This window comes from Ambystoma mexicanum, chromosome 6q (assembly GCF_040938575.1).
Source record: "Ambystoma mexicanum isolate Mex_15411 chromosome 6q, UKY_AmexF1_1, whole genome shotgun sequence".
In the NCBI taxonomy this organism is placed as follows: domain Eukaryota; kingdom Metazoa; phylum Chordata; class Amphibia; order Caudata; family Ambystomatidae; genus Ambystoma; species Ambystoma mexicanum.
The window spans coordinates 283,166,147-283,186,459 of record NC_090937.1 but is presented as its reverse complement, the minus strand read 5'-3'; the positions used below and the strand labels follow the sequence as shown (position 1 = coordinate 283,186,459).

Genomic DNA, 20,313 nt, shown 5'->3' with positions numbered 1-20,313 from the left:
TAACAAAGACTACCCCAAGATGACTAATCATTAATTGGCTTCAATGGATAAGTGTCTGCCATCCAGCTCTTTCAATATACTTTCAGACACTGTGCTCAGTTCACTCTAGTTCCAATCATGCCCACATACTCCTCTAACTCTCACTCTAATACTGACTCACACTACTGTCTTCCTTCAGACTCCACACACATTCTCTTTGTCTTCCTACTCTCTCTCCAATGTATGTCACTCTTTATAAAGCTTACCTCCAACGTTTGATGTTACTACTCCGTCCTCCACACTACTATTCCCTCCTCCACGCTACCAGAGCTCCTCCACACTAAAGTTACTCTTCCATACTAGTACTACTCCACAATACTACTTACTCATCCACCCGCCCCCCTTCCTACTAGGACATACTCCTTTAACTCATGCTAACACCTCACATTCATTCCCTCTTGTATTCACACTAATAAGTCTTTCATAAACACACAGTGCACTTGCACTCACTAACCAATGCCCCACCTGCCACAAAGATGTCCTCCATGCTCCACTCCACCATCCTACCTGCTGCTGTTCTCTTGATCTGCTGCCTCCTCCTCTGATCTCACCCGACAAACCCACAACCTTCTGCTTCCTGGGGTCTCTTATAACTTCCACCCTAACCTCTGGTTGGTCTGCTGCTGCTTCCCCCGTCTTCCCTTCCCTGGACGTGTTGCATTCAACAAAGCTTTATATAGCTCTTTAAGCCCCGCCTTCTTTCTCTGTGTGCATCTGCTGCGGAACAACAATGGTGGTTTGTGTGTTATAGCGTCTAAGTTTCTGTTTCGTGGGGGGGTGTCTGGCTGGGCCACCCATGAGCTAAGTCCAGTACCTTTTTGTTGGGGTTTTGCTTTATTTCCCTGGCGTTCTAGGGTGGCCACAGCACTCACATTGCAGGGGGCTGGTGTTCAGTGCATGGTGTCGTCAACAGATGTGTAGGACTGCAACTTTCCCTCTTTATTCCTTTTTGTTTCCTTTTCCAAGTTCTATATTACCTGGGGAGATGTTAGGGAGAGAAATATTTTTAGTTTGCCCTATTTTGCAAATGAATTGCAATGGTCGGAAGGAATCTGCCATTCTAAAACTGTTAGTTGCTGTTTTATTTCTGAACAATTGAGTCTGCACATGGGAGGGGATAACATGGCTGGCCCTTTTTATGCATGGAGGCTTTGGGGTTCCCTCATAGAGCTCTTCCGGTTCCCCCTTTGTACAGCTTAGGGGTACCCAACGGGAGATTTCGTTACACCTGTAAAATGCATTTACTTCCCTCTCGTGCCCAACAGTGTGGCAGCATTTTCCTGTAAATCTCATGTTTATGCTGCTAGTGCCCAAACAAAATATTCCAGCTTTACTCTGTTTTGATGCCCTAAGTCGCTCTCAGTAATCAGGCATTCACACACAAACCTTGTTTCTGCTTGAAGTATCCTCTCTCTGCCCAATCTCTTTTTCTGGCAGCAAGTAGGAGTCTGGGATTAGCACCCAGGAGTCTGCCTTCGCTACAGCCTTTTCCTACTTCTGCACGAGACACGGCTGGGGGCTGTGAGCATTTTGACTTCAGCAGGAAGAGGGGGTTGTGAATGCCTTTGTTGTGTCCTACTGCAATCCTTTCCATCCATCATCCACAGTGAAGACTGTGGCATCAGAATCAGGGCTGCTTTGCAATGGTCATCACCCCTAACCCATACACACACACTAATGTGCAGGGTGACTGGGAACAGCAATCTTAGCATTTGCAAAGAATCTAAATATCTTTAGATTATTTGAAAGTACAAATACTGTGAATTGCAAACTTCATTTGCTTAATGGTGTATGGGAATGATATTTGCTTCTTAATGCAAATGCAGAGTTTTGCGGGACCTAGATGTTGAAAGGTGGTGGCAATAGACTTGCTTCTACTAATAGCACCCTGATTAATGCTGTGGTTGTTTTGCTTTCATTCTTCAGGTTGTTTCTTACTCTGTGTCCTGTGTCACTGTCTCTGCCTTCAACGTTGGCATAATTGGAGCGGAGGAGGCAGAGGAGATAATGAACAAGCTCAAAGCACTGACGGAACAGAACCAACAGGTCTGTATGCTAAGCATCTTTTTTTTAAGGTCATAGCTGCTTGCTTCTTATGCATTTCCAGTCTCAACTTTGATCTACATTTCACTATAACTTTCAGATGTTGGCAGTTCATGTGCACATATCTTGATACCATGTCCAACAGAAAAAGGGAGTGTTTTCATGTCCCGCGCTCAAACCCTAATAACATTTAAAGTCCAAATAATGGCATTATAGCGTCTGAAGAATAACTCCCAAAAAATTCCAATATCACAGAGACTCTTTAATTTTCTTATATAGTGGACAGCCGACACGTGTTTCGACCACTGGTCGCCTTCAAGGCAGCAATTTGTTTCATTTCAATATGTTCCCCGTTGTGGAAAAAAGGGGGAAGTTGCTGGTTATCACATAAATCCTGTGTATCGACTTGGTCTTCAGACTTTTAATTTGATCATCAGCATATTGTAAATGCCAAAAAAACAATCCTGAAATGCAACAGACTTCTCCAAATCCAGTTGAATTGTAGCTTCCAATAGCCTCAAACATGAGTATACTGCTCCAAATAGCTTCTAACACCAAGTTCGGTCGTTAGTGGTAACACAGGATTTATGTGATAACCAGCAACTTTCCCCTTTTTTCCACAACAAGGAACATAATTAAATGAAAAGAATTGCTGCCTTGAAGGCGACCAGTGGTCGAAACACGTGTCGGCTGTCCACTATATAAGGAAAATTAAAGAGTCTCTGTGATATTGGAACTTTTTTGGAGTTATTCTTCAAGCGCTATATGCCATTATTTGGACTTTAAATGTTGTTAGGGTTTGATCGCGGGGCATGAAAACACCCCTTTTTTCTGTTGGACATTTACCATTTACAGAACTTTGTGGGAAGCTCTGTGGGAGTGTAATTACCCACAGCCACCCATCTGTCTTTTTTTTACTTTTTCTGAAAACTTGAGAGTGGTCACTAGTGCACAGTTTATATACGCTCCCACATTCTATATTTGCGGGGATATCCTGATTCCACATTGGATGTTTCCATGCAATGTCTCTGTGATCACCTACAGACGCCTCTTGCCAAACTAGATCTAAATGTTAACATTATTTTGCTTCATTTGAGATGCAAAATATTATAAGATTCCTTATCAGAGACTTTGGAGGATGATTCTAAAATAGTGTCTGCTAGAAGCCATGGTTACATGTTTTCTTTTCTGTAGTGTGAATTTATATGTCATGTCTGCCCCACTTAGGAGAGCCATAATGCTGGTTTTCCCCCTGCCCCCCACCGTGGTATTTGTATTGTGCAATTGGAGGGGAGTTGGTTCCTGGCTACCACCATTGACTACAGCTACCAGAATTCCCGGAGGTCAAAATTGGTACTAATCAGCAACACCTGAACAGATTGCCTCCCTGAACATTGCAAGAGGCATGAAAGCGCTTGGAGCAGAAGAGCAACGGAACTGCAGAAGGTACATAAAGCTGGGAACTAGAGTACGCGCCTCGCTCCCTCTATTTTCTAAATATTGATTCGGGAGTCCCGGGCTCCAGAGGGTCAGCACCGGGGTGACCCATGGCACACATAGGAGAGCCATAATGCTGGATTTCCCCCTCCCCCCACCGTGGGATTTATATTGTGCAATTGGAGGGGAGTTGGTTCCTTTCCTACCAACATTGACTACAGCTACCAGAATTCCCTGAGACCAAAATTGGAACTAATCGGCAACACATGAACAGATTGCCTCCCTGAAGATTTCAAGAAGCATGAAAGTGCTTGGAGGAGAAGAGCAACTGAACTGCAGAAGGTACACAAAGCTGGGAACTAGAGTGCTCGCCTCACCCCGTCTTTTTTCTAAACATCTTGAGAAAGGAGCCTAAAGATATTTTGGTTTTGACTATATTTGCTTGAAACATGGGGAAGTGGACCCCGAGGGTTGTTTGGAACGTTATTGCCTTGAACTGGAGTAAGGTAATCTTGAGAATTTTTGTGGAACTTTCTTACACTTGGGGAAGGTGAGCTGAAAAAGAGCTGGAAGCTGGAAGAAGCTCATAACTTTGAGTTGAACACTATTTATTTTAATATTTACATCCCTACACAGTGTATAGCTTTAGTTGTGAGTTGAGTGTAGGTTTGGGCACAGACAGCCTTTTGAGCTGAACTCTTGGACTTAGACTTTCCTTAGTTTCATTCAGGTAGGGAAATCCCACCTTAGCAGGGCAAGTTAGGCCTTCTACCATCCTAGCCTTTGATCTAATAAAGTATTTTATTTTGAACCTTAAGTCTGTTGTCTTTGTCTTACTTCATGATGCCTTCACACTACATAAGAACAGTCATCATGTTTCCTTTAACATTGATAACGAGTAAAACAAATGCTATGCCACAATAAGAAAGTAGATCCAGTCTGGTTGCACCAATGAAAGCCAGTCTAGCAATGTAATACTACTCACCATGCAGCTTTACTCTTCTTACCAGTAAAGAAGTCGATGCTACAATATGAAAACATAACCTAAACTAAGCGTAGCTACGCAATAACTAAAGTAAGTCTAGATATGTTTTAACACTCCTCATGCTTGCTTTACCTTTGAGGCCCAGTAAAATATGCCATGCCACAGTAAGAAAGTACATTTAGACTGTTTGCACCTATGAAAGCCAATCTAACAACATAACAATTACCATGCTGTCTTTACAATTCATATCAGTGGAAAATGCCACTCCACAATATGAAAACCTAACTAGACATGGTGCACCAAAGTAGGCCACACAAGCTACATTAGAACACTTGTCATGCTTATTTTACTTTTGATACTCAGTATAAATGCCATTTGGCCAGCAGCTCACCTAAAATGTAAATCCTGCTTTCTCTTCATACCTGCAGCGCAGGCACATGCACGCAAAGCATCTCTCATTCACCTGCCCATTCATACAGCATTCAAACAACTGCTTGAATGTATGCATTCATAAAAACAAACATGCACACATTCACACACGGACACATTCACACATGCATACTCAGAAAACCCCACCTGCATGCAGGCATGTATACAAACAAATTGCATATTGTGGCAGTTCTGAAGACGGGCACAGACTCCAATTTTCCATTTTAGTGTAGTTTTATTGTACAATAAGGTGCAAACTCCAGACTTTCCCTAGCTGTATTTTTTCCTACCTAGCAAACTACGGTGCTCATCAGTCATCGGTGCAAAGTCTTAAATCTGATTCAGTCGGCTGTCCAAAGCGAACCTATTCTGATCCTATGGCTATATACTAACTAAGGAACATGAGAATTACTCCCTTCTCCTGTTTTATGGGTTTTCCCCCAGGTTCAGTTCAATATGGACCTCATAATGTCTTCATCACCACTCATGTTATAAAGTTTAGATATTGGGCTCTTGCAGGGCTCAATCTGTTCCTTTACTTGTTTTTTCTTCTTTCTCTTTTGCTCTTCTCATTAGTTTATCCTTTTCCTCTCAACTCTTGTTTTAATGGATTGCTTTTCTCCCGCAGATTCCTCCTCTGATAGATATCCTCATCTAGCTCTGCTGGTGGGAAACTTTTTCCACAGGGTGCGTAGTAGACCTCGACTTGGCTGTCGATCGTCGATCCGTCTTGCTCGTTGCTCATTCGTCGGCTCCGGACGCAACGTTGGGCGTCGTATGTATACCACGTCACTATGCCCCATACCTCAGTTCCTTTTTTCTGCACGCTTGCACGCTACTGCTGGGCATTGAGTCAAATTTTCTCTCATAAAACCTTGACCGCGATATCCACTCACCAGATTTCAGGCTTTAAAAGGTGCATCGACTGCTATACCAAAATATCGGTGACCCACCCACACGACGTTTGTCTTTGGTGTCTGAGTACAGCTCAGAACACAGAGAGGTGTGAGTGATGCTCCAAAATGCAGTTGAAATCCATTAGTGAGCGGTTTGCCAAACTTGCTTTGGGCCGACAGTCCCTGAAATCTTCGGCGTGGTCACTCGTCCGGTGTCTGAGGCCGAAACGAAAGGGCCCACCTCCGAAAAGGAGTCTGAAAAACATTGGCGAAATGCCAAAAAGCAGTCACACTCGAGGAGACACGTTCTTCATCGTGTAACATGAAGCAACGCCACTTCCATCGACACAAGTCCAGCTCATCGTCGGAGAAAGGTAAGCCCTCGGTTGGGCATATCACTCGAGCAAAGTGGGAACATTTAAAAAAAGAAATGCTTGAAATGTTTAAGACTCAGGCTGCTGCAGGTTCAGGTGTTCCCCCTAGTCCCTCCCTCCCCACCCCGAACAGCAGGCCTCAGCGACGAAAGCAGCGCTCAGCACTCTCAACCCCACGCTTGCCAATCCGTCAATGCCATCAGCATCAGAGAAGCCTTTGGGGTCGACGCAGAAAAATACACATAAAGCATTGACGGCTGGTCCTTCACTAGAGCGTCGAGAGGCTAACGTCCCTGATGTCCATGTATTACCCAAAAATCACAAAATGGACCTAGGTAGATTTGGTTAGAGGAATAACTTTCACAACAAGTTCATAAACTATTTTCAAAACCACATTTATTCGAAATAATATATTTTCATTTCTAAACACTGTTTGCTCAGGTCTGTACGTGGCAAACTGTTGGCCGTTCGATGGAGTCATCAGTATTATTGATAAGGCAAGCCTAGCTGAAAACATCTGGCATCTTCTCGAGCATCCAGAATAGGCTACTGGACATGCCTTTTCGAGGGAGTGTTTCTTTTGGCCAGAAGGCTGATGACCCTCTAGAAAAGTTCAAAGAGTCTGAAATAGCTGCAATGTCAAGGAGTTCCCCCCTTCTCACCTGAGTTCGATCTTTGCTGGATTTCTTGGTCGATACCTTCTTGCGGACGGATCGGGTCTTGAATAAGGCTGCACGAGTCTCTTCCGACTCCAGCGTGCGTTCAAAGTTCCGGGATGCAACGATCCAGGAATCCGGGAAATTAACAGAGTGCGCTGCTCAGCACACGAGTCCAGGAATCAAGAAAGGAGGGAAAGGGACTAGCAATGGGGTTGGCTGGGAAAGAACCAAGGATAACAATACCGCGAGCTACGGAGCACACGTCTGGTCGCTACTTAGCAATAGCATTGAGACACGCGGAGCCGCAGGAGGCGTGGTCTATTAATAGAACACGCTACGTCCAACGTGTAGAGCGAGGAAGGTGTTTCACACTGGAGGCCATGTTGGGAGTACCAGGGAGTGTAAGCCCCGTTGAGACAAGGACCAGGAAGTCCAAAAGGGGCGTGTTCTGTAGGTCATGACACGCAACATTACTGGGCCTAGCTGCGCAGCCGGCCAATCCTGCCTTCAGCTTTGCCTCGAGGGGTTGGGGCTGTAGGCTGTATGTGCCTTATGGCAGCAAAGCACATCTCCCACAAGCCAGGCAGGGGCAGAGGCGTTTCTCTAATCCGCAAGTTGCAGAGGGACTTCTAGAGGCCAGCAAGCAGCGGCTTGGGCTGCACCGCCCTCTAAGCTGCTTTGATTTCTCCTCCCACGACTTGCTGGTTGGTGGCAGGTTGGCAGAATATTGCCCCCTGTGGCAGGAGATGATCTCCGATGCCAGAGCCCTGCAGCTCATTCGGTGGGGTTGTCTGGCCTTCTTAAGAAAACCATTGGACAGACCCCCACTGCCTCCAATCCAACCGGGACAGGAGCTCCAGGAAGAATTGCAAGCCCTGTTGTCGAAGAGGTACCTCCCGATCAGAGCGGGTCGGGTTGGTATTACCGGTATTTCCTGGTGCCCAAGAAAGGAGGAGGTCTTCGACACATTCTGGACCTCGGGGCCTTGTCTCTGAAGAAAGAAAAATTCAGGATGGGGACGTTGAGAGAAATGCTCCACGCTGTAGAACGTCAGGACTGGCTGGTGTCAATAGATCTGCAGGACGCTTATTTTATTTATGCCAATACATCGAAAGCACACATAGTTCCTGAGATTCCTCATATAAGACAATCACTATCAGTTCAAAGTGCTTTCCTTTGGGTTGACATCCGCGTCAAGGGTCTTCACTAAGCACATGGCGGTAGTCGCGGCTCATCTCAGGAGATCCGGGGGGCCATGCATTTCCATACCTGGACGACTGGCTAATGCGAGGGAAGTCAGCAGGGCAGGTCTTGTCTCATCGTGAAGACATCTGTCTGCTACTACACAGGCTGGGCTTCTTCATAAACTTGAAGTCTCATGTGACGCCATCCAAAGGCTCCTGTTCTAGACACTCGAATGGGGAAGGCCTTCCCTCCTGTAGAGAGAGTCGACAGCATAGCACAGATGGTACGCTTATTCCAGAATCACGCCACCTTACCGCCAGCTTCCTTCCTCTGCCTGTTAGGTCTCATGGCCTCCTCTATTTTTCTGCTGCCAGAGGCCAGGCTGTGCTGAGATCCCTACAATGGCTCCTAATAGGTCAGTGGGCACAGTACCTCGGAGCACGCACAGACCCTCTCTAGGTGTCCAGCGAAATTGTCCACGACCTTAGCTGGTGGACCGACAGCAGCAATCTTATGATGGGGAACCATTTTGGCCCCCTTTGCCTCAGGCCCGAGTGGTCATGGATGCATCTGTGAAGGTTTGGAGCGCTCACTGCGAGGATTTGTAGGTGAGTGGCCTTTGGTCAGCGACAAAAGCCAGGTGGCACATGAACAGGCTAGAGTTGCGAGCCAACAGGTTAGCCCTGAGGGCTTTCGCCCCGTCTTTCATGGGGGAGCATGTCCTGATTCTGATGGACAACACGGTGGCCATGCACTACCTGAACAAGCAAGGTGGTGTGCGCTCCCGCCGCCTCTGCAGAGAGGCAATGCAGCTGTGGTTCTGGTTGTTGGCGAACCGTATCTTGGTGTCGGCAGTTCATCTAGCGGGGACAGAGAACGGCTTGGCGGATGCTCTGAGCAGGCAAAGCACGATCTCACACGAGTGAGAAGTGTGCCAGGAAGTTCTGGAGGAAGTCTTTTCTCGTTGTAGTACCCCAGCAGTAGATCTGTTTGCCAAAGAGTCCAACAGGAAGTGCAGGCTGTTTTGATTGAGGGAATTGCCAGCAAACTGTGCACTGGGGTATGCGTTCCTGGTGGTTTGGACCTTCCCTCTCCACTACGCCTTCCCCCCGATTCCTGTCATTCCTTGGGTTCTGAGGAGGTTGAATAGGTTTTGAGTGACCATTATCTTAATCGCCCCGTACTGGGTGAGGAGAACGTGGTACTTCGATCACTTGGATCTGTCCATCTGTCCACCTCACCGGTTGCTTCGGCGCCCAATATGGTTATGGCCCAATTCCTAAAGGGCCTTGTGAATAAGTTTCCGCCAACTCCCTTTGTTGTCCTAGATTGGGATCTTTATCTGGTTCTGACATTCGTCATGGCGTCTCCGTTTGAGCCCATTGTGAGACACCAAAGGGTATCTCACTTGCAAGTCCCCTGGGATCTCTCTCTCAGGTGGCCAGGTCACAGCAATCGCCTTTGGATCCAGACCCTGCGGGTGGACCAGTGCGCGAGGATCGCCTGTGTGTGGGATCTTCAGGGAGTGGGGGTGAGACAACCGATGGTGAGATGTGGTATCCCCCCCTTTCCCGTGCCCCTACCCCATCCTATTTTATAGGATTCTCCAGTGTCCCAACTCCCCCCCGCCCCCACCACTCTTTCTACACAAACACTGGGCCAAGGAAGAAGGTGACTGAGAGTAAAGAGACTATAACACTTACATAGCTCATTGGACATGTCCTGTTAATCTTGTCAGGCAAAGTCAGGCACTTGACCGTAATCACATACATCTGATACCCATTACCCCCCCCCCCCCCCCTCACACCGATAAAAGGCGCAACATAGAGACACACTCTGAGCAAGGTGAGACGGGAGAAGGAGCAGATCTTCTGGGGCGAAGCCGAACCCACTAAAGCAGAACGATCGATCGAGGGACCAGAGCGAAGGGTGGGGAAACCCTGAAGGTCCCTGCGGGAGGTTGTTGCCTCTGGGAAACCATGAAGGATACGCAGAGAACGCTAAATCCCAGACAAGACAAAGCTTGCATTTTGTGTCAAGGATGCCAGCCACCCTCCCGGGTGAACGACAGCGTTGAGGAGGCGAGGCCAAGCCTGTGGCATCAACCTTGATTCGTGTATCAAAGCTGCAGAGACAAGAAAGGAATGCACACACCTGGTGAGTTAGCGAAAGACATGAATGGCCGGTTCGTCTCAAGGAAAGATTGAAGCCGCAACAGTGTATCTCACAATTGAAGGTTGCGTGCATGCTGATGAAATGCGAGAGAAACTCTAAAGTTACTGATAACTGTGAAGCCAGTGATGCAGAGTAGTGGAGTGGTCCAGCAGAAGGAAGTAGCCCACTCAAATGTCTCTGTGAAATGTTTGATGTCTTGTTATAAAGCGGCAAGTGAACAAATTCTGAAATGCGCAAAGGTCAGGATTAATCCCATCGAAAGGGGACGTTAAAAGATGATTGCTTTAAGGGAAAGATCTCTTTGAACATTGTTGATGGTGTTCCGGAACTACAAAGACCAAGAGACACTGGGGCAAATACCATAAGGGGGAGATAAAGTGATAGTCGAAGTGGTCCTGCGAAGGTCTATGGAAAAAGCCTCGCATATTCGAATGTCTTCAACATCAGTGAAAGGTCTGAGCCCTTGGGAAACCTGGAATATGAAATAAGATGGGGGTATGGAACCCCTAACAAATGTGAATAAAGCTTGGGGAAGGGAACCCCTGCAAGTGCTGCGATTGTGAGTTCCGATACCGACAGAGGGAGACCTACGAGAACCTTTGTTGAACTGTGACAGAACTTTTGGAAAATTGGAATAAGTGACTTTAACATGGAAGGCCAAGTGGGCCTCGACCCACGTTTTGAACTGCCTTTTTTTTGTTGATAAGCGGAGCCAGAGCGTGTCATACTGTTTACGGGGGCCGTCTTACTCTTTGCTGTACAACATGGGGAGGAGAGCTGACTCAGCCACCTTGATTTTTTATGTTATAACGCTGACTTTTCTTTCCATACACATTCCCCTTTACACACTTTTTGTATAAGAGACGGGGCAGGCATTGGGTTTTGTAAGTATAGGCCATTTGGATTTGACAAACACTGACTAGAACAGTATTTTCTTTATTATTTGATGGTAGAGAATATTCCCATCCTAGCTATAGGGCAAGGGAGCTTTTCAAAACCCCAAAAATGTAATAAGGATTTTGAGACTTGTAACGTTTTTGTCAGTGTCATACTTGTGATACCATGCCTCCCTTACATCATGCATTCCTGTTACATGAGACTGTTGTCTTTGAAAACAGCCTTTTTGGTTGCAATCACGTCAGCCAGGAGGGTTAGTGAGTTGCAGGCATTGTGCTACTAGCGCCCGTTCCTGCGTTTTTTTCGAGAAAATGTTTCTCTTAAAGTCTGACCTGGTTTTCTCTCAAAAGTTTTTTCTGAGTTCCACCTTTATCAGTTCATAGATTTACTGGTCTTCTACCCTCCACCACACCCCTGTAAGGATGAGGAGTGGTTCCACTGTTTGGATCCCAAAAGAGTCTTGATCTTTTACGTTGCTAGGCTGTCAGAGTTCTATAAATCTGACCAGCTGTTTGTGGCCCATTCATTGTCCCGCAAGGATCTGGCTGTAACTAAGCAGACTCTTGTCTTGTTGGATTATTCTTTGCATAACAGAATGTTACCAGTTTGCAGGCAGGGAGCTTCCTCCCAGCATCAGGGCACACTCAACGAGAGGGGTCTCAGCTTCTGCAGCCTTGCAGAGAGGAGATCCCATTAGGGACATCTGTCATGCGGCCCATATGGTCGTCCTTGCACACGTTACCAGGCACTATTGTCTGGATGTTGCCCGCGGAGCTGATGCATGTTTTGGTAGGGCAGTTCTGCAAAATCTGCTACTGTAGCACTTTCTGCCCGCCTCCGTCATCCTTACTGCTTGGGGAGTCTGGGGAATCTGCGGGAGAAATGCAATCCATTGAAGGAGAAATTATTTACTGTAATGTTCTTTCCATGGATTCTTGTCCCACAGATACCTCATCTCCCCTCCAATCCATACCCCCCCTCATACCGTTTTTACGGCTTGGCGCATCTGTCTAAGCGAAGGGACACCTGGTGATGGCTCTGAGGTGACTGCTTCTATCTGGCTAGTCGCTTGTATTTCACACAAAAAAAGATCTTTCAATTTTCTAATTTAGCTGGGTCTCCCCGTTGGGATGTTTCCCTTTAAGGTTTTTACAGGCTGGTTAGCCTTGCCTCCCATCGTTTTCGTCTGCAGCGTTGAAGCACAGGAGAAAAAGGGAGGAACTAAGGAATGGGGCTTAGTGACGTGGTGTATATATACGCATGACGTCCTGCCCGGAGCCGACGATCGAGCACCGAGCAAGATGGATCAACCATCAACGGCCGAGTCATGGTCCACTATACCCCCTGTCTAAAAAGTTTCCGAGTAGCAGAGCTGGATGAGGATATCTATCAGATGAGGAATCTGCGGGAGAAGAATCCATCGAAAGAACATTACAGTAAGTAATTTCTCCCTTTTTATTCTCACAAGTGTTCTTCCAGTCTCTTATTAACTTTTCATCTTGCTCAACACAAGTTGTAAAGTCCCAACCTTCTTTCTCTCTTCCTTTTAGTGCTTCTTCTAGACTGGGACTAGTATGAGCGTTCCAGTAATGGTGATCACTCCCTATCAGTATTTAACCTACTTTGTTTTGACTGGGACGAATATGAATGCTCCAATAATGATCACTCTCTCTGTGTATCTTCAATACTTCTTGTTGACTGAATGAGTATGAGTGTTCCAGTAATACTTATCTCTCTCTTGTGTGCGCCTCCTAGGTGTTCCGTTTTCCCTGTTATCTGTTTTGTGTAGGGGTAACGTCATTGGGGTCCTATGTGGACTGGGACCTCCTTCTCTTCGTGTAGGAACAGCTTCCTTGTTAGCAATGGATTAAATTGCTGCTTCATTGCTCTTTCCTTCGCTTCATTCTTCGACAACTCTTCCTCCGTGGTACCACCCTGGTTAATGGACCAATAGGGCTAGCGCTTTTCGCCTGCACTCACGCCCCTGCTTTTCCTCTGCCGAGGTCAGTACACCTCTTGGTACATCCTCTTCGCGTTCTCGGTCGCTTCCTCTTTCCAAGGCGGTGCAGTGGCGATTTGCAGTCATTCTCTCTGGCACTCTGTATGCTCTTTCCTCACTTAAGGTTTCAGTGCATCTCTTTTCCAAAGCGTTGCTTTTGAGCTTTTGTTGCTGATTCTCCTCCTCGCATCGGGCACCATTCGTCCAGGACACTCTCGGCTGGGCAGCGCCAGCTGATTGTAAATTCGTGGTCTCTCTCTGTCCAGTTCCCGCCTTCTCGTTTGACGTTCTTCTGGGGCTTCCCTGGTATAATGTGCAAGTTCTTCTTTTCTTTCGAATTCTCATTCAATATGGTTTTACTGATCTTCCTCCTAATTTCCTTTAAGCTTTCTCTCATAGACGTTAATGGTCACTTGGTTGACAATAAAAGACTTCAATTACTTCTTCATGTCTTTCTTGATAGGAACTTGTTGAAGAGGGTGTAGTGATCTTTGGTTTAGGGAGTTGCTCACTGGAATGGGTGTCCTTGTCCCCAAAGGGGTAGTCTCTCCCAGTGAGGCCCTGATCTACCCCTAGGGAGGGTGTTGCACAGCGGGCTCACCTCCCTAGCCTCCTAAGGAAAGGCTCCCCCTTGGGGAGAAGTGACAGAATCCTGTGATTCGTCACAATATACACATTTACATTTTCCTTACATTCTGCTTGCGTCTTAGGCCCGCTGACACCTCGCCACCAGACATGAGCGAAAGGTGCAGGCTTGTCAGTCGGCACCACCTATGCTAATATCACAATTATGAGAGTCAGTGGGAGCAGACTTCCTATGCCCTGTTGACCTCTTATTATTGAGCTCTAAACATTTTGCTGTGCCCGGCTGAAAATAATATAGCCGGGGGGGGGGGGGGTGACCGGGCAGAGGAGAGTTGTATTCAGGGGGCGCACACTTGCTCTGCTCAGAGGAAGGTAGCAAAGTTCCACTTCTAAAATTCTCGAATGAACACCACTGGTCAACAAGAAGTGAGTTGTTCTGCTCCAGATAGTTTCCTCCGTAGTGGAGCTCTAAGGTATGTATTGATTGTACACAGTTCAAATAAATATGAGCAAAGGTGTGTCCTCTTTTTTGTTTTGTTTAGGGGGCCGTGGTGGATGAGGAAGTACGTATATAACAGAAGCAAGCAATCCCACCATTAGCTACCCTGCTTCCCAAGACATAGGTTGCAGATGAACAACTTCCCAAGTTGTTACACAAGGCTGTTTACAAAACATATGTATTAGCCAAAAAACAGAAATCATCAAACATATTTTTATTAATATACAAAAACATATTAAAAAGCTAATTTTTGGTTGCGTTTAAAGAAAAAAGACACAGTGCATAAACAAATCCAGTGATTAAACAAAATGCGACTTTTCATTTAGACCAATGTGGTGTGAGTAACAAAGGTGACTAATTGAAACCATGTATAGATCACTATTGAAACATGGGTCGTCAACACTGGATTGTATTTCTGGGTGTCGAGAACCACACCGGAGGGGGACGACTCTTGGTGTCAGTGTGTTTTCGAAACCAGTCTTCAGGACGCTTTTAATAATTGAACACAAGGCAAATGCAATGTCATGCGCAGGGCCCTGTGCACCATACATTAAAAACCTGTAGGTGTAAGGATAAAATACTGGTTTTAAAGATCTGTTCAACCCAATTTGCTAGAATGGGCTTGTATCAGACAATCATGAGGGGAAGTTCATCCTACTAACCTTCTGTTTGATTTCTCTGGGTGTATGGAGCAACTTCATTCAAAGATTTTCAAGCTCATCGATAATATGGCATAATGGGAACATTTCCGTTACTGTGAAGAAAAGAGGAGCAAACATACATAGTTTTAGCTCCTTTTTTTCATAAGGTGTACAGCCAGATAGACTGGTACATTTTCTATCTTTAGTAAGGTGAAATTTCATTTGTGTAAAAATTACCTGTATGAAATAGCAGCCACAGCGTTTTTCCTGGGTGCTAATGGGACCATCACAGTGTGTTCTCCAATTCTGAGTCATTCGATACTTAGCCAGAGTTATACCATCCTGGTGGAATAAATGTATAGTAATGGTATGTCAGTGTGCATATTGGCTTAACCTATTGTGGCATGTGCACGTTTTGTTTAATACGGACAATTTGGAAAGATGCTTACCAAGTGCATCGGGTGTGTGAAGAATCCGCGAACTGCAGAAGCCGTGTATGTCGTCGACCAGGAAGTACAGCGTTCTACCGCGTAGGGTCGGCGTTTGTCCAACTAGTGCACTATTACGCCCGGATACTTTCGTCACCTAAAGATAGTTTCCGTGATTACCAAAATGGCAAAGATTATGGTGGGTCAAAGAATAGTAACGGGTGCACTTACTGTCTAGTATCAAATGGCTATCTTCACTCGTAGTATACTTCTAGTCGCATGCATTCCCGACCCATATTAGTGAGTTTTTGCTTTCTGCCCCAGGTGCATAGACGCCGTCACTCACGTTCATGGGAATGTGTCAGCTCAGCCTCCATATTGGGGTGTCTGAAACGTCCACAGTGTTGGTGAGGGACATAAAGGAACACAAAGTATGATGCTGTTGTCTGCGCATGTGTGTAAAGATACTTGCAGGGTGGTGGAGCCTCGCATTGTTGACCTAATCAAATGAATAAATACTGTTCATAATTAGGAATGTTGCTTTAGGGTGACTAGTATATGGTAGATGACCTTGCAATGCTAGCCTGATATAATGAATAAATAGTGTTTGAAATGAGGAGTTTAACTTCGAAATAACTGGTGTATGACTAACAGCATCAAGGTCTTCAAAAACTAGATGGAGCTCCTTAAACAGGTCCTCTGACAATTTCTAGTTGATAGCGTATGGTGATCGGACTGATTTAATGGATGAATAAGTTCCATTCCACAGAAACGTTGAGTCCCGTTTTGGCAGTGTCTAGGTCATAGATCCATTTTTGTTCTCGTTTTTTGCGGGCTAGATCTCTATCGCCCCCCCGTGGGTGTAGTCTCATTGTCTGAAGCACAAACCAATAAATGTCATTGTGTGTCTCTTTTGCTTGTTTGTAATGAGCTAGCAGGGGTTTATCTATGACTTCGTTTTTTACAGCTGATCGATGTTCGCATATGCAAAATTTTACAGATCTTGTTGTCTTGCTAATATAAAATAATCTGCACAGGCATCTAGAGGAGGTCTTCATTTTCTGGGTTACCCCAGCAGTGGATCTGTTCGCAACGGAGTCCAACAGGAAATGCAAACTGGAATTCCCACTGAATGGTGCACTAAAGGATGCGTTTCTGGTGCATTGGACCTTCCCTCTCCTTTCCGCGTTCCCTCTGATTCCTGTCATTGCATGGGTTCTCCGGAGGTTGAAGAGGTTTCGAGCGACCATGATCTTGATCGCACCGGACTGGGCGAGCAGAACATGGTACTCCGACCTCTTGGATCTGTCCACCTCACTGGTTGCCTCAGCGCCCAGATCTTCTAACCCAGTCGGAAAGCCGGAAACTCTGACCCCGGAATTCCTCGACCTACATGCGTGGCTCTTGAGAGGATGAGATGTGTTGACTGGGACCTCTCTGAGGAAGCACTTGAGGTGTTGCTGGCTGCGCGCAGACCATCTACAAGATCTTTGTACGCATGCAGAGGAATAAGATTTGAGGCGTGGTGCAGGGAACGCAAGATTGACCCCATCACTTGCCCCACCACTACAGTGATGGAGTTCCTTCTGTCACTGGTCTCTGCAGGCCTTCAGGTCACCACAGTCAAGATATTTGGCAGCCTTGTCTGTATTCAAGAGATCCTTGGATCAAGGTTCATTTTTTACGATCCCGGTAATGGCACAATTCCTGAAAGGCCGGTGTGCAGTCAAAATGTCGAATCAATCATTTCAAATGCATTAAATTCGGAAAAAAATGTCAAAGAAAATGGCCAATATTTATTTTTTTATTTTATGTTTTTTTGGGGGGTTAGATAGTAAAATAAGGGTTATTTAAAAAAACAGGGGGTTGGGGGGGGGAACCCCCCATTAAAAAAAAAAGAAATTTCGATTTTTTTTTCGACATTATTGATTCGACAATAATGCATTCGAAATGATTGATTTCGAAAATATGACTATAAACCTGAAAGGCCTTGTAAATAAGATTCCGCCAACTCCGTTTTTTTTCCCAGATTGGGACCTTATTCTGATTCTTACATTTTTGATGGCAGCTCCTTTTGACCCATATGCACTCTTGTCCTTTACGGCTTCTCTCATTGAAAACAGCCTTCTTGGTGGCTCTTACATCCGCAAGGCAGGTGAGTGAACTACAGACCTTATGCTGTAAACCACCCTTCCTGTGCTTTTTCCGGGAGAAAGTTTCACTCGGGGTGAGGCATGGCTTCCTCACCAAGGTCGTATATAGAATTTCATTTGTCACAGTCCATCGACCTTCCGGTCTTCTATCCCCCTCCTCACCCTTCTAAGCAGGAGGAACGGTTACATAGTCTAGACCCTAAAATGGCGTTGAGTCACTATATCGCCAGGACTGCTGATTTCAGGAGAGCTGACCAGCTGTTCATGGCTTTTTCCTTAGACTGTAAGGGCCTGCCCATAACTAAGCAGACTTTATCCCGCTGGATAATTCTCTCCATAGATGAATGTTACCAGGCCGCTGGCAAGGAATTACCAGCAGGCATCCGGGCCCATTCCACAAGGGGTGGTCTCAGCATCCACTGCATTGCAGGTGGTGGTCCCTGTCATCTTTGCATAACTTTGCAAAACACCATAGCGTGGATGTGGCTTGCACCTCTGATGCGCTTTTTGGCAGGACAGTGCTGCAAAATGTCTTAGTATGACTTTCTGTCCGCCTCCTTCATTACTGTTTTGGGAGTCTATCAGATGAGGAATCTGCAGGAGAAAAGCAATCCTTTGAAGGAGAAATTACCTTACCGTAATGTTCTTTCTATGGATTCCTCTCCCGCAGATTCCGCATCTCCCCTACCATCCGTCCCCACTCAGAAAGTCAGTGGTTGGTGCGCTTCTTTCTAATTAAAGAAACTTTGACTTGGTGATGGTCCTCTGTGTCCGTTGTTCTGTCTTCCTGCCACAGTCTTATAACAAACATTTTTTCTAACACTACTCCTAGTGTTCTTTTTCAAGAGGCTTATATTACTTTCGTTTTAAAGGGCTCATTAGCCCGTTTGTGCTCTCTGTTTTCCTAAGCAGTGTGTGGTGCTCTGGAATAAAGGGTGAATTGAGGTTGGGCATAGTGACACGCTATTTAAACGACACCTGACGTTGCGTCTGGAGCCGACGACCAGATGCCGAGCAAGACGGATCGATGGTCGAGGTCCACTATGTCCCCTATTGAAAATATTTCCCAAGCAGCAAAGCTGGAGGGAACATCTGTCAGATGAGGAATCTTCGGGAGAAGAATCCATAGAAGGAACATTACGGTAAGGTCATTTCTCCTTTACTGTCTTTTCAAAAGCTAAAGTCATGCACGGGTTGCGCCCCGCCTTCGTGCTTAATGTGGTCTCTAAGTTTCATCCATCTCAGAAAATGTATCTGCCAGTCTTTTACCCTCGTCCTCATCCTTCCAGCGAGGAAGAGAGGCTGCACCCTAAGAGAGTGCTAAGTTTTAAAATGTCCAGAACTAGACAATTCAGCTCTTTGTTGGATACTCCAGTCTAGTTTAGGAAAATAGGTAACAAAACAAACACCATCAAGATGGATAGTGTGTCTAAATGCTACTCTGTGGCAGGGAGAGAGCTTTCTGAAGGCTTTACATCACACTTGACTAAAGGAAAGGCTGCTACTTTAGCTCTCCAAAGAGGAGTCCCGACATTGGACATCTGCCAGGCAGCAACATGGTTCTCGCTGCATACTGTAAGGGGTCAGAAATGGGAGACAGGACACAAATTTGTAATGTTTTCAACATTAGACATTTTATTAAAATAAAAGGGTTTGGATAAAGGTCTTTCTGTCCCTATCCAAACAAGTTTACCTGCCTAGGAAATCAAAACTAGGGATCAGCCTGTGTCTCATCGTCCAATTTAGGCATACTGTCCTTGTGTCCATAAACTTATCTGACCCTCACACTTCAAATGAACAACAAAAGGTGCAAGGTAAATGTCTCTGCTTTAAATTCAACAAAAAGTCTGCAAATCCAACAACGCAGTCCTTGGATCCAGGGGTTGATTCCCTTACCCTGAACCTTTTCAGGTAGGATATTAAGAAGGTTCTGTGCAAAGAGTGGTTCTTTAAGAATAGTATACATCTGTCTTTCAACTAACACTTTTAAAAATGATGAAAAGTGTCTTTCCCAAGAAACAATGTTTTTAAGAAGGGTAGAAGTATCTCTTATCAACTTAAGTAATGGTATTTTTGTCTTTTCCAAACAAAGGTTCCTTAAGAGTAGTATAAATGTCTCTTTCCCATAACACTTCCTCGAGGATGATGAAAGAATGTCTTTTCCAAATAATTATGTTTTAAGGATGGCAAAAGTGTCTCTTCTACACACCCACCTAATAAAGATGACCTCCTGGTGTACTCTCCTGCCAGGAACCCCTTCTCAATATCTTTTTCTTTCGAACATCTTATACAAGATGATCTCCAGGAACCTTTTTACAGTGCCTTTTCCTTTTACATTTCCTAGATGGATTACCTGGTATACTCCCCTCCCAGAAATCCCTGCCTGGGCTTGGTAGATCCCCTGGCATGCTCTCCATATCTTTTCCCCAAAGGCTCACATCCCTGATGCGCCTCTTTCACCAGGTCTTCTTACAATCTTTCAGTTCTCTTTCTCTTTAAGTGTAACAGTTGTTCTCCTTCACTGTTTATACTTTATTGGTTCCAGGTATTAGTTGTTCCCACTTCCCCCATATAGGCATCCCATGTATGGAGTCTTGTTCAAGGTTTGTTTGTTAACTTCATTGTTAATGTTCATTGGCTTGTGGCAATGTTTGTTCCAAACGTCCCCATATTAACATCTGATATAGGTAGATTTGTACAGAACTTGCCTTGCAATTGCTTCATTAATGTTAATTTGTTTATGACATTTACTCCTGCTTTCCCCATATCGACTTATACATGGAGACTGTAAATTCTGTCTTTCTATATCATTTGGGTGATCTTCAAAATAACTTCCCATTTGTTTGTACGCCTGTCAATGCACCCCTGGCCTCCCAATGTTTCAGGGCA

The 20,313-nt window shown here is 45.5% G+C and overlaps 1 protein-coding gene across 2 annotated transcripts in view; it reads left to right on the top strand.

The window, feature by feature from the left end:
• The window catches only part of FOCAD (focadhesin), a 2,926,805-nt gene that overhangs the window by 2,100,730 nt on the left and 805,762 nt on the right, over nt 1–20,313 (top strand). For both annotated transcript variants that reach the window (XR_011282193.1, XM_069630760.1), the window contains exon 30: nt 1,966–2,085. Coding sequence is in view for 1 of the 2 variants with exons in the window: in XM_069630760.1 (XP_069486861.1) it covers nt 1,966–2,085 (120 nt within the window). In the remaining variant the exon portion in view is untranslated. The remainder of the gene's footprint in view (nt 1–1,965; nt 2,086–20,313) is intronic.